Raw genomic sequence first — 19,894 nt, 5'->3', positions numbered from 1 at the left:
GAAAACAATCCACAAATGCTCAATAGTTTCCTCTCACAGTAACAAAAAAGTGCATCTGCATCTGTTTACAGTCAAGAATAAATAACAGATATTTGCAGCAGTAGAGTTACAGTAGCTCTGCACTCATCTGCAATCTAATTGTTTTCTAAACTGGGTCAAGCCCAGTTAGTCATACTGCGCAGGCGCAGCTTGTAGGCTGCAGTTCAGTGCCATAGCAACCAGAGCAGACATCAACCATCAACATGGTGAGTGTATCTGTTGTCGGTGTTCATTTATCGCTTATTTTCGGTGTTCATCAGCCCATGTAAACGGTCCTTAGTATAAAAATAAATGCGGACATGCAGTGGCTTCGGTTCTAAGAGCTGCGGTTGAATTTACATGCATTATTGTTGTCGCTGTGAGCTAATATAGGCTAACTCTAATTAGCTAGTTAGCTAACTCCAAATGTCAAAAGGTGTAAGCTAGAGTTAAATACCCGGCTTACATTAACTCAGTCCAAAACGAGTGAGAATATTTGGTCTATTTTGTCGGTTTTCTGCTTCTAAATCTTGTGTTGGGAGTAAGAAGACGACCATGAATTGATTTTAAAAATGTATTTGAAAATTAATATAAATACAATGTTTATTTACAGTTTATAGCGTTGTTAAGAGTCTGTCTTTAATGTAAACTCACTCTGTTGCTAGCCTGTTTTCTGTACATGTCTGCTGTTTCTCATCACAATATAATCCAGCTACTTCCTGTCTAACTGAATGGCATGTCATGTCTCCAGGCTAAAGCGACCACTGTGAAAGAGGCACTGGCCAAATGGGTGAGTGCCATGCAGAAAGAAAACATGCAATGTTATTAAACAGAATTATTTATTTTAGAGCTTCATCAGCTATATTGATAATTGATTTATGACAATTCTATGATCTAAGCTTCATAAATTTGAGTTTTATTTGTTTTCTTTACGTCTGTATGACAGCTAACTGAATATCATGTTTATCCTAGTAGGTAGAGTGTTGACAAGAAGTTCCTTTGTTTTTGGATAATTGTTGCTCAGCTGTTTGAATTCCATTTTTTGATCTGTGTGTGTGTGTGTGTGTGTGTGTGTGTGTGTGTGTGTGTGTGTGTGTGTGTGTTTGTGTGAATAGGAGGAGAAGTCAGGGGAGAAAGCGAGCGAGGCTACAGCCATAAAACTGTACGGTCAGGTTCCTCCTATAGAGAAGATGGACGCTTCGCTCTCAACACTCACAAACTGCGAGTGAGTCCTGCAGCCGCACAGTTTCTTATCTCAACAAGCTGTTGTACTGCACAAATAGAGGTTCATATGCTGATATGTTTTACAGCAGTGGCTGTTGTTTGTGTACCACTGGTGGTAATAGGAGCCTTGCTAAAAGGCAGAACATTTGTTTAATTTCACTTTGTTACAGACAGTTAGTGATATCTAGAAACACATCTCGGGTTTTACGCAGCACTTTTTCACCTTCTAAGGGTCCTAACAAGAACCCACCAGGGTTTTTTTTATGGAGGACAATTTAATAATATATATTAGTAATACTCAAAGGATTTCATCCAGAACCACTACCAGGGAATTTAAGACTTTAAATATTGTCCGGTGAGTATTCGTTTGGACCCTGTTTCCTGTGTTGAAACAACGATTCCTCCAAAAGCTCAGAGTTCCTGGGGAAAATTCATTCGGGGGGGATTCCCCAGAAAATACCCCTTCAAGACTCTTTTTTTCCAATTACAGACGCTTGACATGAACACATGTGCTGTATTTATATTTACAACTTTTAACGCAAACTTTTTTTAATGCATTACTGCCTAAGAAGGCCTCTCAGATCCGCCACATTAGGTCTGCTAACTATACCAGAGTCAGGTTGCGGTCAAAAGGTGATGTGCACCTCACCTCCACTTTGTCTTAAGACACATTTTTTATGAGCTAGCCTTTTTAGCTGATTTTATTAAAGCTGTGGTGTGCAGATTTTAACATATTTTTACCTTTTGCTTATTTTAATTAAATTTTTCTTTTAAACAGTTGTTAAACTGCATGCTTGTATTTTTTTTTATCTCTATTTGTGATTGTCTTTAACTTGTTTCTGGAACTTTGAGAGAAAACTTTCTGGAATTCACACAGTCAGTAACACTATAAATCACAAAAAATATTCACATGAAACCAAAATGACTTGTTACAAGTCAAATCAATGAAGAGTAAACATTCAGCACATAAATGATGATTGTGCATTAAATAAATGGTTCATTTGATAATACTTCAGTGCGTTCATTGTGTCAATGTTTTCCACAATAACTAAAAAACTGCAGCTCGGAGATAACTCGATTCTGAAGTATATCAACCTGATTTATTACTGTCCTTTATCCTCCACAGGAAGCTGTCTCTGTCCACAAACTGTATTGAGAAAATAACCAATCTCAATGGCCTGAGTAAGTACACTGTGAACACACCTACAGTATAACCACACACACACAAACACTATTCACGTGTAGATATGTGCGGTTGTAATGTGATATGTTATTGTGTTCTTGCAGAGAACTTGAGGATATTGTCATTAGGACGAAATAATATAAAAGCTCTCACTGGTCTGGTAAGTAACATATACAACAATAATTCATAGGAGATAACACATGCTAAATTCACACTTTAAATTAATATTATACCAATTGTTGGTATCTGTGTGTCTGTGTGTTTGTGCAGGAGGCAGTAGGAGACACATTAGAAGAGTTGTGGATCTCCTATAACCTGATAGAGAAACTGAAAGGAGTCCACTGCATGAAGAACCTCAAAGTCCTCTACATTTCCAACAACCTGGTCAAAGAATGGGGTAAGCCACATTCATTTTATAGTCTACAAAGTGTATGAACCAAAAAAAAGATTTACAAAGGGCATTTACAATCATTTTGGGGGTAAGAATAGTAATTAGTACATAAAGTTGCTGTTTTAATGTGAATTTAATGCATACAGATATCATCACCTTTATGAGTACATAAAAACATGATAGGTACATAAAAACATACCATCGCTGTTCCAAAGATAAGTGTACAACTATCCGTGGGTGTGAGAGAACACAGCAGACAGTTCTAACTATATTGGCTTTGATTTGAGCTTTTCAAAGCCCTCATGCTGCCAAAAGAGCCAGAATGAGGATAACATTCCTTCTTAATTGTCCTGGAAATTACTGCAGTTGAAAAGTTAGGCATGCTTTCTTTTATCCCCAAATTTCGGCCTGTTCAGCATGAATGAAATGATATTATAGACTTCACAATCCGGCACTGTGTCAATGGTTAGTAGACTGAAATGTATGTCCTTTCTTCGGGACTTAACAGCTTTCTTCTTGGTGCATTGAAATCAGCAACGTTTACCAAACTGAGAATTTAATCTAGCCACCTGTTGGCAAGATTTTATATTGAATGTTGTAATGTTGCATTGAATGTCGTCAAATTGCTTATACTGTCAGCTAACACGCCAGACAAAAGACACCTTCAGGTCTGTAGTATTAACGTTGTAATACCTACTGTAAGCAAACCAATAACCAAACCAGCTTCCAAATTGAGGCGGCAATTTTTGCACCTTGATTCTGGTCTTTGGGGGCATTCAGAGTTTTTTAAGTCCACACATGTTAAATTTGGTCAGTGATCTGTTATTAGAAAATGAATACAGCTCCAATTACCTAACATTTTTTGTTTTATTTGAGAGGATAATTACATCTTTTTAAAGTCAGCCTTTTCATTCAGCCATTTACTTGTTTGATGATTTGGGCTTTAAGTGTATTTTCTGCAGAAAACACAGTAAGATCTTCAGACTTAATTCGGAGGAAAGTTGTTATTTAAATGAATGTGTCACACAGTGTAAAAGGTAAAGTTAAGACCACTAAAAGTTTTATTTAATTCTTAGAAATGATCTCTTTATTTAAGAACAGTATTTTAGTTTTCAAGTAAATGTACAGATAATCCTTAAAGTGGGACTCTTTGATTAAGTCTGTGATGTCTGTTCTGTGTTGTGTAGGAGAGTTTGTGAGGCTGGCTGACCTGCCGTGTCTCGTTGATCTGGTGTTTGTTGGAAATCCTCTGGAGGAGAAACACTCAGCTGAGGGGACCTGGATGGATGAAGCCTCTAAAAGACTCCCTAATCTGAAGAAACTGGACGGTAAGAGTCGTTCAGCAGCTAAAGACAATCCCAAAGAATAACTAAGCAATAACTAACTGCTCCTGCACAATTCAGGGGTACGTTGAAAAATGCAATTTACTGGTCTGTGATTTATAAAAAATAAATTCCAATAATTTTGCCGAGGCCAGCTGAGATCAGGTAAACTGAGCTTAACTGTTTTGTTTTTGTGTTTTTCTACAGGCAAACATACAGCACATCAAATACATTTATATGAAATGTTTCAAATAAGGGACTTCAGATTGTCATTCGTTTTTTTTCAAACAATGTTCCCGACAAATATTTAATTATGAATAAGAATTACCTTTGGTTTAAATACAGTAGCATATTAACAGAAATCTTTATTTTCCACAATCTAAGGACCTCATTTCATATTTCTTTCCAGAAAATGTCCAAGAGAATTGTTGAAAAATTACCAAACTGTAAATATAGAATAAGAATAAGAAACTCCTTTGTGAGCCCTTTTCAAACACAGTTGCAAAGTGCTTTACAGAGCAAATTATAACAGTTCACACAGTCATTGTTAAACACCAAACATATAGAGCATAAGACCGGACAAAACACAGTTTATAGAAACAAAAGGTGAAATAAAAAAGGGATTTAAAAAAAGGGTATAAACAGTACAAACAGTTTTACCATAAAAACAACTTCCTTTAAAGTTTTTTGGAGTGATATTAAGGAAGTTGCCATGTTTGCTGAGCTAAGTCCCTTACAGAGCAAAAAATATCAGTAAGTCTTTGTTTTTAAGATGTGATTTCCTCTTTTGTTGTTTCCAGGAACCCCGGTCATCAAACAGGAGGAGGATGAAGGAGATGGAGAGAGCTGAGAGGCATGAATACCTGCAAAACTACAATCCCCTCCTTTAAGATTCTTCCCTTTCTTACAACATTTTTAGTCTGTCGTGGTGCTTTTCTTTACATACATTTATTTTAAACAGAATAGACTTTGCTGTAAATCGACAAGCACAAAACAGAAAGGAAGAATGTGGATGTTAGAGTTAAAAAAGTCGAGCCTTGTGGGTTTCATAAATGGAACTAAAAGTACATTTCCTAATGCTATTTACAGCATTATGATGTTTTTTACTGTAAGATATACTAATTTTTCTTCTATTTGTTATCTTAATTGACTGTGGTAATTGATGATACAGTACCATTGGAGGGCCAAAAGTGCTAAGTGTGAATTTACTGTTTTTTTTAACAGTGTCATTGATTTATATGCCTCTATGTTTTTCTAGCAAGACCTAAAGCACAATGTAACACACATGCCAGAGAGCAGAGACATTTGAATTGACCAAATGTTGATCCGAAAATATGATTAGCTTTAGCGTAATAGGAGTTTGCTATAAATACCAGACACTGTGCTCCCTCAATAACATCACAATGGAGAGATGGACAGGAAATGCTAAAGATTAGCTGGATTATGCTACATCACGTTAGCCTATAATTGATGGTTAGAAAAGTGATACATTTTAGTGTATGCCACAAATGAAAAATCCAGCAAACAGTTGGATCCTGCCGTTGCACACTGTATTTTCTAGCTGTTAACAAAATTCAGAAATTTTCTGAAATCAGGGTCCGTAACAAACCTCTGACTTCTCAGGTAGTTAGCTGCAGCAGTAGCATTATAAATAGGAGGTTCAGTTTGAAGTACTAGCCTTCTCATGGGATATGAAGAGACCATCTGTGGATCAAACACAGATAAAAGGGAAAACTAACATGACCAAAACATGTCTAAAACTCTGTTTGGCACTGTGTTATTTGAGATCTTCCTGACAATATTATACTGAGGTCTTTTAGTACAAGTCTAGACTTGTTTATATTCATATCTTACATGAATATTCATCTGTAACAAGGTCAAGTGTTGATTTTTTTTGAAGGGCAGAAAGCCTACTGTAAGTCTACTGTATTTTACGGCCAGTTTTTGATTATTTTCAGATCTGTAGTTTCTGCATTGTTCCTATTCTTAAAGATGTGACACCAGGCTTAATGCATGTAACATATGCTCATCAATGTCTATGTGAAATGATTTCCATGTTTTTAATTATTTTTAGCATGTTTGTACATACCATTGTGAAATATTTATGGTTTTTAAATGATTCTGATATTTGAAATAAACAAATTATACTTGAGCCTTGTCATTTGAAATATTAGAGTTATCTTAGTTATATATGAGGATATATAGAAAAAATTGTATTTGGAGTAAATATACTAACCCGATTTACCTATTATATTATTATACTAACTAAATAGGAAATAGCATTTTCCTGTATAATATACAAAGACGTATCTAGCATTGATTATAGAAAGCTAATACAGTCTACGGTTTAGTTTACAGTTGAAGGCAATGACTGTCAGTTGAAAGTTAAACTGACCACGCAAAATAAGCCCCACCCACTTTTTAAGAATTCTACTTTTAATTGGCCAACATAGACGTCAATCACAATCCACTTCCTTGGTAACGGCCTCGAACCCGGAAGTTGTTGTCTTGGCCGCGAAATATCAACAAGTCAAGAAGACCAACAGAGCGATAGAAGTGTCTTTTAAAGAATCTCTACTGTGCTAAGTGTAAAACTCAAGTGAATACAGTTTGTTAATATACGTGTAAGGTGTTTGTTCGGTAATGCAGCGGAGTAAAGCCGCTGTGAGTGTGGAAGTGAAGCAGGTGATCGGAGCTCTGTGCAGGCTGCTAGCGGCCACCGGCCTGGAGCCTGTCCCCGCACCGGAGACCTTCAGGCGGGCTAAATTTGGTGGTGGACCCGAGGTGGTATGTCGGTTCATTGTTTCATTGTAAGGGTGAGGTACGTAACAAGTGTTGGGAAAGCCTGGCTGTACAAGCTAGCTTCAACTTTATATTGGAAAAGTTTGAACTGCAGATATTGTATTCTTGGGAGGAATTACTTACTTACTTAAAAGCGTCCACAGGTCATTCATAAAGCAAAAGAATGCCCCATTATTTATGGAAAAAAGTGAGGAATTTTAGTTAGTTTGGTTTAGTTAGTTTTTAGTTTGTTGTATAGGATGTTGCAGCAAGTGTACTAGGTGACCTCAGCAACTTCTCTTAATAATTGTTATTAAATAGCAAAAATCAATACTTATGAGGAGTTGACACCTTTCAAGTCAAGCTTTACAAATCAGATTCAAAACCAACTATAGCTAAATATTTTCCTCAGGTGAGCTGACAATCCAACTTCCTGCAATACACCTGAGACCTAAACAAAAACAAGCTTTTAACAAGGACAAGACTACGAGGAATGTTATATTTTTGTTGTTAATAAAATCTGGACTTTGTAATATCTGACTTGAACAAAATAAGCAAAGATATTTATATGTACTGTGCATTTCATTATTTTTTATGGCCCAAAATGTTTGTAGTTTCAGTTTAACTACACAAATATTACTATATGCAAATATAAATATAGTTTAACTACCAGCAAGCTAGAAAAGAAATGGTCGTTGAACTACTAGTTTCATTACAAGTAGTGTAGTATCGGTACTTCCCACCATTGAATGTAACTTCATTTCTCAAGGTCTATTGTTAAGTACTATAATGAGGTACTCGTACTTGAGTATTTCCATGTTATGCTTCTTTCTGAGAAGAATATTGTTCTTTTCTTACAACTAGTGTTTTGTGACTCATTTACTGACTCATTACTTAAATTTAAATACAAAAGGTATTATCATTTATATATGAATTGCCATTATTACAGATTGGAATTGATGAAATGATTCCATTGTCCATTGCCGAAGCACTTTGGGTTAAACAAATGGTAAAGATAACCAGCAAGAAAATCAGAAGTGTGTCATCTTTACAAGAAGCAGTATGTGTTTTTTGTTATGTGCTTTCAGTGGCAGGGCTCTTCCTATTTGACTCAGTGTAATGTTCATGTTGACAAACTGTTCAGACATCTTCCTGCCTGCTGCTGATTTCCAGGAGGACCAGTTTTGGCAGCTCCTCGCCAACATCCTTCAAACAGCTGGAATTGTTTCCTGTGAAGCTCGTGCACAGCTGGGACGAGGTCAGTCACATTGTTGTTTTTGATCCAGGCCTTTATTGACCTCAGACGATTTTTTTACGATTATTATTGATATTGACTGATATTGCAATTAATTTTTATCAAATCTTGCATCTTCTGTGATCTGGAAATTGCAGTGGACTTTTTTTTACTTTTGGCACTTGGTAGCAAATAAAAAGAACAAATCAAAGTTTCTGTCTCTTTCTGCACTGAACTAGACTGAACCTAATGAGATTTCTTAAATGGATAAAATAGTTAAGTGGAGTTTTTTGAGTGACTGAATATGTTTTCTCTGTCTGTGTATAACTTCAGATCAGAAGAAGCTGGTAGCTGCTGGCCTCTGGCAGACTGGCTTCCATGCTGACTGGATGTTTGGGAGGGAGGGGGGAGAGGAAAAGGAGGGAGGGCGATGCTCCAGCAGAGAGCTCCTCCTGGCTCTGGGCTGGCTGCTCGCTGCAGGAACACTAGAGAAACTGGTGACACAGAGGGTGCAGCAACTGGACAAAACACTGTTCACACCTACACCTGTAAGTACCACAGGTATACGACCGTGATATACTGAAAAAAAATCTTTATTTTTATACTTTTATATTTCTAATCTCTCTCTTTGTGTGTTAGGTGAACACTCAGTTTTCAAACGAGCTCCAGGTAGACTCGGCCTCTCTGAGAAAGCTTCAGTGGCTCGTTGGCTCTCTGAGACACCAGAGCAGGACGCTGCTGTCCATGCAGGAGGAGCGAACTCGTCTCCTTCATGCTGTGAGGAAATCTCCCCTTAACATAAGTGCAGGAAGACAAACAGTAGCTGCAGTTCAAAGGATAGACACACTAATATGAACATACAGTTACATTTTCTGCATAAAATCATAAAATGTTTATATGATACTCAATTTAAGTACATTAAATAATTGGAATAAGCTATATTAAAGTGTAACCCATGTGTTTCTCAGGTTCTTTCCGCCAGCATCTCCCCCTCTGTGTCCTCTTCTGAACAAAGCTCAGCAGTGCTAAAGGAGGTAAGTGTGTGTGTGCTGTTATTTATGTAGATTACTTATGACTAATACTCTTTCTATAGCGTGTAGTCTGTATACATGGTTTTGTACAGATTGTCTCTTCTATGCCAGTATCTAGATGACTCATCCCGCACTCATTAAATGTTCAATTAAATGCTTTCTCAAATTGTATGTCCCTACCTCATGACTGGAAGAAACATGTGCTAGTTAATAGTTATGGACCTACATTGTACGTATGCTATTGGCTTCTGTAAATGCTAATGAATATCCATCCCTAGATAAAATATACAGAATCAAATAGCACCGGTCTTAGCCTTTTCATAGGAAGTTTAAACATGATTTTCTTTTTTACTTACGCTTTTGAAATTGCCAACAAATTCTCTATGTATCATGCTCCTAATTGTTTATTGCACAAAGGTTTGAATACTAAATGTTTTGCTGCAAAGATTTGGATATTGATTTAATATGAGAAGAAAAAGAAGGGTGTAGTAATGTTTGTGTAATGGGTGTAGTATGAAAGTGATGTTGGACTCAACTGGTACCTTTGTTTAACTTTATTATTAATTAAGATAGATACAGAGATAGACAGACAGACAGATACTTTATTGATCCTGCACGGTACGTCTGTCATATATAACAACACCCTTTATTTATTGAAAAAATTATAAGACTGTGATGAGCGGAGTTGCGAATGTGCAAATTTCTACCCAAATAACTTCATGTTCATCAAGAATCTGTCTATGATCCATATGTGCAATGGGTGCTTTAATCGAGGAGTAATTCTGCACCAAATTATCGGCAGACCGGGAGTCGATCCTGCAATCAGTGCAGCCTGTATACCTGGGGCACCTGCTCTACCAACTGAGCTAAACCAGCACCCCAATTCACAGTTTGTTGCCTTCCATCACCGAGTAGAGTTGTACAGTCTTCTGGCCGGGGGACAAAAGTGTTCCTGAGTCTATCAGTGGAGCATGACTGGGACAGCAGTCTGTCACTGAACATGAATTTAGTGAGCACTGTCCATGCACAAAGTCGCAGCTGCTCTTCAGTTGCACATCTGTATTTTTGTTTCTTAATTTTTAAAAAGCAGAGTGTCAAAGACACTTCGATTACATCTTAACACTGTATAAACACCACATGCTCTGGCATTCCTTTAATACTTCTGTATGTGTGTGTTGTAGGACTGTGTTTGTCTGCGGCTGCTCTGTGAGCTCCTAGAATCATATCTGAACTGGAAACAGGTGGAGAAAGTCTTCTGGACCTGGATGGTGAGTTTGACACAGCGACACACAGGAAGTTAACAGAGCAAAACTAAATGTGTAAAAATCAAATATGAAAGTTTTTATGAAACTGGTTTTGGATAAGTGCTGCCAGCCTACAGATTTGCAAATTCTTCTCAGTCTCGTCCAGGATGGCAGCAGCCAGGAAATATGACGCAAAGCGTGTGTGTGTGTGTGTGTTTGTGTGTGTTCGTGTTTGTGTGTGTGTGTAGGACAGTGTGGTGGACTGCCATCTAACAGAGCCAGTTGTTGTCAAGAAGCCTACACATGCACCCAAAGGGAGGCCAAAAGAGTGTCACCACGGAAACCAGGGCCTCAAGAAATTGGAGGACATGCTCCTGAGACTGCCCACTGGACAGGTGTTTAACATATGTGTACACACATACTACACACACACACACACACACACACACACACACACACACACACACACACATCAGTTGCACTTTGTACGACTTTGACCGTACTATTATTCTTTGTTCTAACGATATTTGCTGCATGTTATTGTCACAGAAAGAACAGAGGAGAGGCAGAGGGGATGCAGAGGATGGAGGAGAAGCAGGAGGAGAGAGATTGCAGGCTGGATCAGACACCTCCTTCCTCTCCCTGCCCTCCCTTCCCCAGGTGTACCGAGCCAGGCTCCAGACTGAGAGGCCGGTCAAGCACAGCAGCCGAGCAGCAGAGGGGCCCCGCAGCAGAGTCGAGGCTCCAGACGAGCTCCCAGCGTCTCAGGCTGCTCAGCTGCTTCTTCAGACGGAGGCTCTGCTGCTGGAGAGGAGGGACCGACAGAGGCTGGCCAACAGGATGCAGCTGCAGGAGCTGGTCAGCAGGCAGGACGAGCTGGTGCTGATACCACCATAGACTTTAAATCGAATATGAACTTGTGTTCTGATATTCAGAAAGATGATTTATAACAAATACATACAATAGGGATGTTCTTGTTTATTTTGCGTGGAAACCAAAGATTTTTCTTTTTACTTGCCGTGTTCTTTTTTGCAGCCAAAAATTATTTTAAACTTTATTTGTAATATTCTTTTAACAAATGAAAGAGACAAGGGACAGTGTATGAATCAGAAGTCACACAATAACCTAAACAAAAAATCTACTATATAAAATACTTAAATGAAACAACAAAATTGTATTCATACATCAGAAATAATGTAGATAATATTAAGAAGGTCTCTGTCCTAGTCAGAAAAGACAAAAAATACAAATGATATAATAAGCTTGAAATACATCTAGTAGCAGTTCTGGCAAATACTGCTGTGCCTTAAACACGGAACAGGAGTCAGGGCATGGTTATCCTAGCTTAGCATAAAGACTTGAAGCAGAGGGAAAGAGCTAGCCTGTCATCTGCCCAGTTTTCTTTAGCTAGCTTAAGCGCAGGTATGACTGATGAGCACTGGTCTTAGAATAGGAATCTAAAAGCTGTAAATTAAACAGTGCGTCCTCCCTGTGATTGAGACTTGGGAAGCCAAAGAAAATAGTTCATGGAGACTGACACTACACATTATCATTTTGTCATTTCTGTTGCTGCGCAGATTCAACCAACAAGATTCAAAATAATAAGTGAGCTTTGAGGGTTTTGGTAGGTGTATTTTTGAGCAGACGCTTCAGCTGTTTCATTGTGTTTTAACTCTTTATGCTAAGCCAGGCTTAATACATCCAGACTTTAGCTCAATACTTAAGGCACTGACATTATTGTGGTTGACCTCAGGAGGAAAAAGACCTCTCCTTCTCCAGTCTGCATCAGTGAAAGTGACATGGAGATCTTCAGGTTCTGCAGGTACCTGGATGTATAACTGGATGACAGACGGGAGTGGTCCACCAACACGGATGCTGTGTACAGGCTGTGCGCTTTACTTCCTGAGGAGGTCCTTTAACGTCTGCAGCAAAATGCTCCACATGTTTACCACTCTGTTATTGTGAGTACGATCTTCTTTGCTGTTGTGTGCCGGGGTGCAGGCATCACAGCAAAGAACGCAAACAGACTGAATAAACTGATTTAAGAAGGCTGAGTCTGTTGTGGGCCTGCAGCTTGTTAGTCCTCTCCATAACATGCTGGACAATCTGAAGAGACTCTTTCCTACCTACCTCAATCAGGCTCTACATGCCAAACATTCAGACACTGATCTGGAGTAACTATTGTGCACTATTCACTCTGCCTTTATACTGGAATAAATCTTGTACACCTGTTACGTTGTTTTATGTGTGATATGTGAATGTTTGCTGCTATAACAATCTAATGTCCCCTTTGGGATTAATTATGCTATCTATTTATTCATTCATCTATTACATTGGTATAAATCTCACTGTCTGAAGGAGAAACGGGCTTATCTTACAATTTTTGAGCTACTAATTTAATGTTGTGTAAGTTCTTAAACTTCAGATAGATCTAAACGTGTCTCTAAAATATGTTAATATACCTTAAAGCATTAGGTCAAACAGACAGGGATACAGTGGTCAAAAACATCATTTGCATCTTTATTTATTCATCCATCAAATTTGATAACAACAAAGTATTTTAAGAAGGACCAACAAACTCCATTCAGATTTGAATTATTCATTTAAACACCATTAACTTAAAAAAAGAGTGAAATGGGAGTGTGATTTAAATTTCAGAGGCAATACTAAAGCACTTCTGACACAGCAGGTGTCACTGTCTACACCATAAATATAAAACTTATATATATTGATGATCTACAGACTCAGAGTATCCATTTAAAAGACTTGTATAATCATCATGAAGAATTAACCACCAGCAGTTTCTGCATGTACGAGTTGAGCCACTTCTGTCTCTCCATGGAGGTGAGCAGTTTACTCTTCTCTCTGAAAGCAGCGTCGTCGGCCACCACCATGTTCCTCTTCACCAGGCCGCCGCCCTGAGATGACCAGTCAGCAGGCCACGCCCTCTCATCGCTGTCAGGCCACACAAAACACAAACAATTTTAATTATTTACATCCTTATTTAAACAGAGTCTGAGGTGACTAAATTCTGAAAACAAAATAGGCTTATTGGCTGTCTTTGCTAAAGTGCCAATTAAAAAAAACTGTATTCTGGTACACTTACAGAAAAAAATAGGTAATTAGATTACAGATACATTTATTAAAAATGGAGATTACTAGCAGGATTACAATTTTAAAATACATTTTCAGATGAAGACGATATAATACCAAAGATGCTCTATAACATCTGAACCTTTCTAAACCGTCCATCTGACAGTCTCTGATGCACCTGTGTGCACACGTTACGACACTTCACGACACACAAGTCTCCCAACACCGCTCCTCACAGTTGCCAGGAGCAACATCGCAGTACAGTGCAAGTTCTGCCTTCCGCCTGTGAAAATGCTGTCATCCAAGTACTCATCTAACAACATCTAATTTAAAGAAACATTTACAGGTAAGACCGAGCGCTAAAGTTAGCTGCACAGAATTCCAGTTAAAAATGTTAGCTAACCAGTCGTCTCCTTCGACTATTACTGAAAACATTTTTGCAGATCTAGTATTGAAGTAATCCAAAAGTAACTGAAAGTAATCAGTTAAGTTACTTTAAAATGGTGATACTTGGATTAGGTCACTGATTACGTTTTTTAACAGGTAATTAGTTTTTAACACCTCTCCTGCTGTTTCATCCTCAGCTTCATTAGTTACCTGGCCTCTGCTCTCTCTGGGCCAAACAGCCACGCCTCCCTCATCAGTCCTGCTTTGCTATTGGCTGCTGCTCCAACGCTGGGTGCTGACATCATTTGAATGCTCCAATCACGTAGAGAGATGGAGGGGAAGAGGACATCCCAATCATCTCGTTTAGGTTCCTCTGAATCATCCGGACTTCTTAAACCAGATTAGAGTGACGTGACAAAACATATTTTAATGTTTGATGTAGGAACATCAAAAAAGTACAACACATTTAGGAAGCTATCATTCCTTTTGAACCATTGTACTGTTAACAAATACTTTGATGCTGCCTCGATGAGATTTATTAATACGAACCTGAGGTGTAACCGTGTGTGAGGGAAGCCGGATGTCAGCAGGGTCATACCCAGAATGCAAAGCAACAGAAAGGACATGCGAGGGAAAGCCGGCAGCTCAGACATCCTGAAAACATGGAGGAAAGATGCTGACAATATTACAAGTACAAGTTAACTGAGTTGTGTTTTCATAATCTTTAGACTAATAATCGATAGAAGACGATTTTCAATATAATGGCTGAATATTAATATGTTGTTTTATGAAAAAGACATATATGTATAAATATATACAATAAGAACAGTTTTTCTTAGGTTTGTTCCTCTTCCACGATGTTCTTTATAAAGCTTGAAAAGTAGCTGTTTCCTTGGGGTGGATGTCTTTGGTTTATAAGACTCATCAAGTATTTATTTCAAAATAAGATTTTTTAAAAAAGGCCTAGATTGTTTAATTTTTAAGCTCTCAAACATCTTGAAAATAGAAAGATGTCAGAAGCAGATTCAAGTTTACAGCAAAGTGGGTTCAGAAAAACAATGAATTGGTCTTGGTGGGTGCATCACAATAAGTATAGAAATAAGTAAGTAAACAGCAGAACTAGAAGAGAAATGTAACTACAAAGAAATAACCTATAAAAATATGTACAATAAATCTATTATAAGCTGGAGCTGTACAGTTAGTGCAAGACACTGTCTGGGGAGTGTGCACAAGTTTACAGTATGATACACTGAGATTGTGCAATGTACAGAGATAATAATCCAGTGGATGTGCATCAATGTAAAGCACAAGAGTCAGTCATGTGTCTGTCAACTTGGAAGCTGAACCTTAAACGAGGCAGAATTGATTGATGCACTCTGCATACTGCTGCAAGGAACCATTTTAGACTGTTTGTATGTTCCACACAGTAAAGAGGGGCTTTTTAAACTAAATGGGATTTTTATAAATATTTTAATATAATATAGATGTATAAGATCACACAATCAGAAAATGTAATGCTAAAGAAACACAAAACATTGCACTCCAATTCAGTCAATAACAGCACAAAGACTCTTCTGTTTTGAGGTTAAGGCTCAGCTGTAACAATCAATGAGACACTTTACTTACAGTACATTCAGATTGATTGTTTTTCCTACTGCACTTCACTTCACAACTTATTACTGCTTTTTTTTTTTTACTGAAACAGTTTTTTCACATTTTTTTTTAACTTTTCCTCATTTTTTTAGCAGTTAATTTTAAACAAATAGATTTTTTCTAAATAACTGATTGTTTTTAAATTTGTAATGCTTTTTTTGTCACTTCTTAATCCACTTAAAAAAAACTTAAATTGTCTTCATGCAATATGTTAAAAATGGGATTTTTGTCAACGTTTTTAGACTGATTTCTTACCTTATCAGGTGGTTGTGTTGGTCTCCTTCTGTTTGTTGAATGTTTCTAGAAGTCTGCAGCCAGAGGTTAAAGGTCAGGTGTCATAAGCAAAGAAAAGTTCCAGAGCAACATTAACCACAGTGTCAGAGATGATTCTTATTAGACTTAATTCTCTTTAAAGATATTTGTAAGAAAACTTCCTCTCTTGTGTTTTTGCATTTGGATCGCTGGTTGCTTCTGTTAGCGTGCGCCTGCAGGTCTACGCTGGTTAAAAAGTCAGTTTCCTGTTGTACTTACTTATATACCCTGGACTGGAGTGTTTTAACCCCCCATCCCCCCCGAACCCACCCACACATATACAAAAGCATACACAGATCAAACCAACTTTGACTTCAGTGTGCGAGAGGAAAGCCCTCGAGGAAGTGCTGTTAGCTTGTTAGTGTCCCGTTTCAAAGACTCTTAGCCGTGATGCGGTGCTGGAGAGCCCACCGTCTTATTAATGAAAATCATTACTGTGCTCGTGTGTGTATGTGTGAGTGTGTTCATTCATTCATACCGTGTGGCAGATCAAGACAAGAATAGATGTTTCTCTCCAAGACTGAGGCATCATCGTCTCAATGTGTCAGGAAAAAAAAAGATATATTTATAGTCACCTGGAAAAATAATCTGATGTGATATCCAGACTTCAGGACGTAGGAAACAAGTGCACAACAGTTGTATATTATCACACCTCTGACTTGATGTTGAACACTATTTATACAGTTGTCTATTTGTAGCATTCAGTGAGAGTTTGTACCCTCCGATGAGTCCAGTGTTCAATCTATCTTTAGCTCTGTTTTGGTCACCACCAGCTCCCAAAGGAAAGGACTTAAGAGCACAAATCATGCAAGTCTAGAAAAGTCCATACATCTAGAATAACGTTGTCACAGGCCAGTTTACTGATCCAAACAGTAGACTGTAAAACATAGTAGTGGTATGGCTAGCACAATAGTCCTGCTACTTAGTTCTAAAATATCAATAAAACAATACAAATATTTTACTCACGAAAAAGCTGGAGCACAGACTTCTTGGACAGTCTGTTGGTACAACAAACAAGATGGATTATTTGTCTGATATTTGCATAAATAAATCTCCAGAATGCTCCAACAACACTAACATGGCCAAAAGGTTAAGTTTACTGACTGACAGTGTCGGGTAATGTTACTTTTAAAAGTAACTTGTTACGTTACTGCGCTACCTACTGAGAAAAGTAACGCGTTTACTTACGGTTACTTTTGTGTTACCAAAATTAAACCCCCTTTGTGACTTGTTACACATGTGGGTTATAATCTCAGGGCGGCGTGTAGCCTACTGTACGTCTACCTTTGAATGTATTGACGCTACCATCGATGACAGAGGCAGTATAACCTTTCCAGCTCTTAATGATGCTAACAATCTGACAGTGAACTGGGCAGAGGCATACAGTATTAGCCACAGCTGTTTCCATGACAACAATACAACACAGGCTCTTAGTCCCGCCATTGTTGTGGAGCTGTGTTTAGCTGCAGATGCTTCTTCACATTTGAAGTCGAGCTCTTCAAAGCTGACGAGCACTTCTTCTCCAGACACAGCTTACATTTCACCGTCATGTTGTTCTCGTCCCTTTCACCCAAACATTCAGAATAATGTGAATATTTCCACAAAGTAAATGCTGTCCTCTCTGACAGCTTGCTAGCTGAGTTAGCTAGCTACACATGCGCACTGACACAGCAGTGTTTACCTTCTGCTGGTACGCAGCGACCTGCCAAGAAGGAGGAGAGAAACAGAAACAGAGATTCAGGGATTTTCGTTTTTTATGGCGACAAAAGGAAAAGAGAAATACGGCGATTTATTTTACAGTAACAGATTACTTTTTATGAAAAAGTAACTAAATAATGGATTACTTGAATTGCAAAAATAACACGTCACGTTACTCGTTACAACAAAAAAGCAATCTGAGTACTCTAATGGATTACTTTGTACAGCGTTACCGCCAACACTGGTGACTGAATTAGCTGAGGTGACACCTAGCAGACAGCTAGCAGCTTCCACCTGTCACTGAATGTGACCACGCCCTAAATTACGCATCACTTTATGCCATTAAAGAATGTAAATAGGTGAGTTATATAAAAATTCTCCCCGTACAGTTGTCATGAGGAGAGAAATGAGCTATAGACACTAAAAACATTTTTGGGACCAGATTGTAAACATGTTTATTTTTGCTGTAAAGTTGGACATTTTAACATGGGGCTCTATGGGGATTGACTCACTTTGGAGCCAGCCTCAAGTGGACACTCAAGGTACTGCATATTATGGCACTTCTGTGATAGCCTAATTTCTCAGCCCTGGAAGTTGGTGCTCGATCCCACCTTTTTCACGTCGTTAACAACATGTTCAAAGTGTTTGATCTGTGCGAACATGAAGGTATTGGCAAATGTTGCCTGCCATTGGTGGGGGTGCTTACTTAGGAAAGTTTCCTGTTGGTCATTTTAAAGGGTGGGAACACATGACCTATGTGGTTGTATGGGTTGGAGGACTTTTTGAAGAGATTTTCAGTCCGAGCGAGGCTGTGAATCACTTCTTCAGGACTTGTCCATACCTCAATGCGCCTACCAAGATTTTGATTGGCTCAGTTGTTTTTGTCTAGAAGACACAATAATAAAAATAGAAACAATGAACAATTCCATCATCTTAATGGGGCCATTTTTACCAAGACAACATGGGCGAAACATCTGTGGACTGAAGGTGTTTTCAGGTTGAAGTAGGGCAGACCTGCATAGTAAACATACCTGGAGGAAATGTGTTTTTTTAGTCTTGTAAAACACCTTGTTAGTATGTTCGTATCATGAAAACCCCTGTGTCTAAACATCAGCTTTACAGAGAGATATGTCCATTCACACTTTTATATTTTTATACCTTGCATGGGGGACATGAAATAGTTTCTATGTGTGGATTCCTACAAACATGGAAGCAATATGTTAAATCTGGACATTCGGCTGAGTTTTTTATAATACAGGAAGCTTGTTACTGTTTAAGGGCCTCATTATGGGCATTGTTGCAAATAATGACCTGCGGACAGGAAGCAGGTAGCCTTAACAAGGCCCTGCAACACACTGAATTTAGAGAGGATAACAAGCTTCAGACACAAAGATTGAGTCACCTCACACTACCTTTGTTCTCATCAGGGATACAGTCAACTCCCATCTGGGCTGTCGTCACCGGATTGTTTCTGTGTTCATGAGGTCAATTGGAAAAAAAAGTTAAACCAGTGATTAAATTCTGGAGAAATTTTAGCAAATGATGGTTCCTTTAAACAACTATTATGTCAAAGCTTGATATTTGCATGGGCCACATATACTGTCGATAGCTGCTCAATAAAGGATGACCACATTCTCAAACCCCCAAACCTTGACCTTTGAGTGTACCCCATGTTCAAGAGTGCACATGTATGACTAATGCACACACCAGAGGCGTTTGCACTGGGATGGGGAGGCAATTATTTCAGTGTTTGTTACACCTACCAAGGTTAAACTTCAAAACAAGGCAGGCCATGATTGAAGACGAAGGTGTGAGCCTCCTGGAGCCTTTTTATAAAGGTTGACTTCCTTTATGGAAAGCCGGCTGACAGTTAGCATGCTGACAGGCTGTGTCAGAAAGAGCTGCAACAACTCTCAGGCTACCAACAGCCTTGACAATGAAACAGTTTTTGAATGAAAGACGGACAAAACTGTATTGATTTCATACCTATGGTTCATTTTCTTAATGTTTTTCTTATTGGGTGAAGCAATAACAAGTGGGGTAGAGCTTGATTGCGTCTATATAAACAATGAAAACAAGAATATTGTAATAATAATAAGCTTGGACCAACTGAACTCATGCCAACAAAGTCTACCCTAAACCTGGGCGTCATCACTGACGACCAGCTCACCTTTATGGTTCATGTGGCCTCGGTTGTGTTGATTTGCTCTGTACAACATCAGGAAGATCAGACCCTACCTGTCAGAGCATGCAACACACCTGCTGGTACAGGCTCTCGTATTGTCACGCATTGATTACTGCAGCTCCCTCCTGGCAGGCCTTC

General features: G+C 38.4%; 3 protein-coding genes across 3 annotated transcripts; 2 read left to right on the top strand and 1 right to left on the bottom strand.

Annotated features, from left to right (window-relative positions):
* The first annotated feature begins 208 nt into the window (after positions 1–208).
* On the top strand, positions 209–6,254 carry dnal1 (dynein, axonemal, light chain 1). The gene is made up of 8 exons (XM_069661984.1): positions 209–245; positions 770–808; positions 1,134–1,243; positions 2,369–2,424; positions 2,530–2,585; positions 2,696–2,822; positions 4,004–4,144; positions 4,939–6,254. The coding sequence occupies exons 1-8, from the start codon at positions 243–245 to the stop codon at positions 4,986–4,988; spliced, it is 582 nt and encodes a 193-aa protein (XP_069518085.1). The 5' UTR covers positions 209–242; the 3' UTR covers positions 4,989–6,254.
* Positions 6,255–6,740: 486 nt separating this feature from the next.
* Positions 6,741–11,420, top strand: tedc1 (tubulin epsilon and delta complex 1). The gene is made up of 8 exons (XM_069662528.1): positions 6,741–6,925; positions 8,093–8,177; positions 8,487–8,701; positions 8,793–8,930; positions 9,122–9,187; positions 10,366–10,452; positions 10,677–10,823; positions 10,978–11,420. Exons 1-8 carry the CDS (start codon positions 6,782–6,784, stop codon positions 11,323–11,325), a joined length of 1,230 nt encoding a protein of 409 aa, XP_069518629.1. The 5' UTR covers positions 6,741–6,781; the 3' UTR covers positions 11,326–11,420.
* A 1,785-nt stretch (positions 11,421–13,205) lies between these two features.
* On the bottom strand, positions 13,206–14,561 carry pth2 (parathyroid hormone 2). The gene is made up of 3 exons (XM_069662513.1): positions 14,458–14,561; positions 14,119–14,298; positions 13,206–13,383 (listed from the first exon to the last, which is right to left on the bottom strand). The coding sequence occupies exons 1-3, from the start codon at positions 14,559–14,561 to the stop codon at positions 13,206–13,208; spliced, it is 462 nt and encodes a 153-aa protein (XP_069518614.1).
* Between the last annotated feature and the right edge of the window lie 5,333 nt (positions 14,562–19,894).

The sequence above is a fragment of the Semicossyphus pulcher genome, unplaced genomic scaffold (genome assembly GCF_022749685.1).
Source record: "Semicossyphus pulcher isolate SPU_LCO1_2020_fin unplaced genomic scaffold, fSemPul1.0.p SCAF_14, whole genome shotgun sequence".
NCBI classification, from domain to species: domain Eukaryota; kingdom Metazoa; phylum Chordata; class Actinopteri; order Labriformes; family Labridae; genus Semicossyphus; species Semicossyphus pulcher.
The sequence above is the reverse complement of the archived record's forward strand: the minus strand, read 5'-3'. Positions and strand labels throughout refer to the sequence as shown.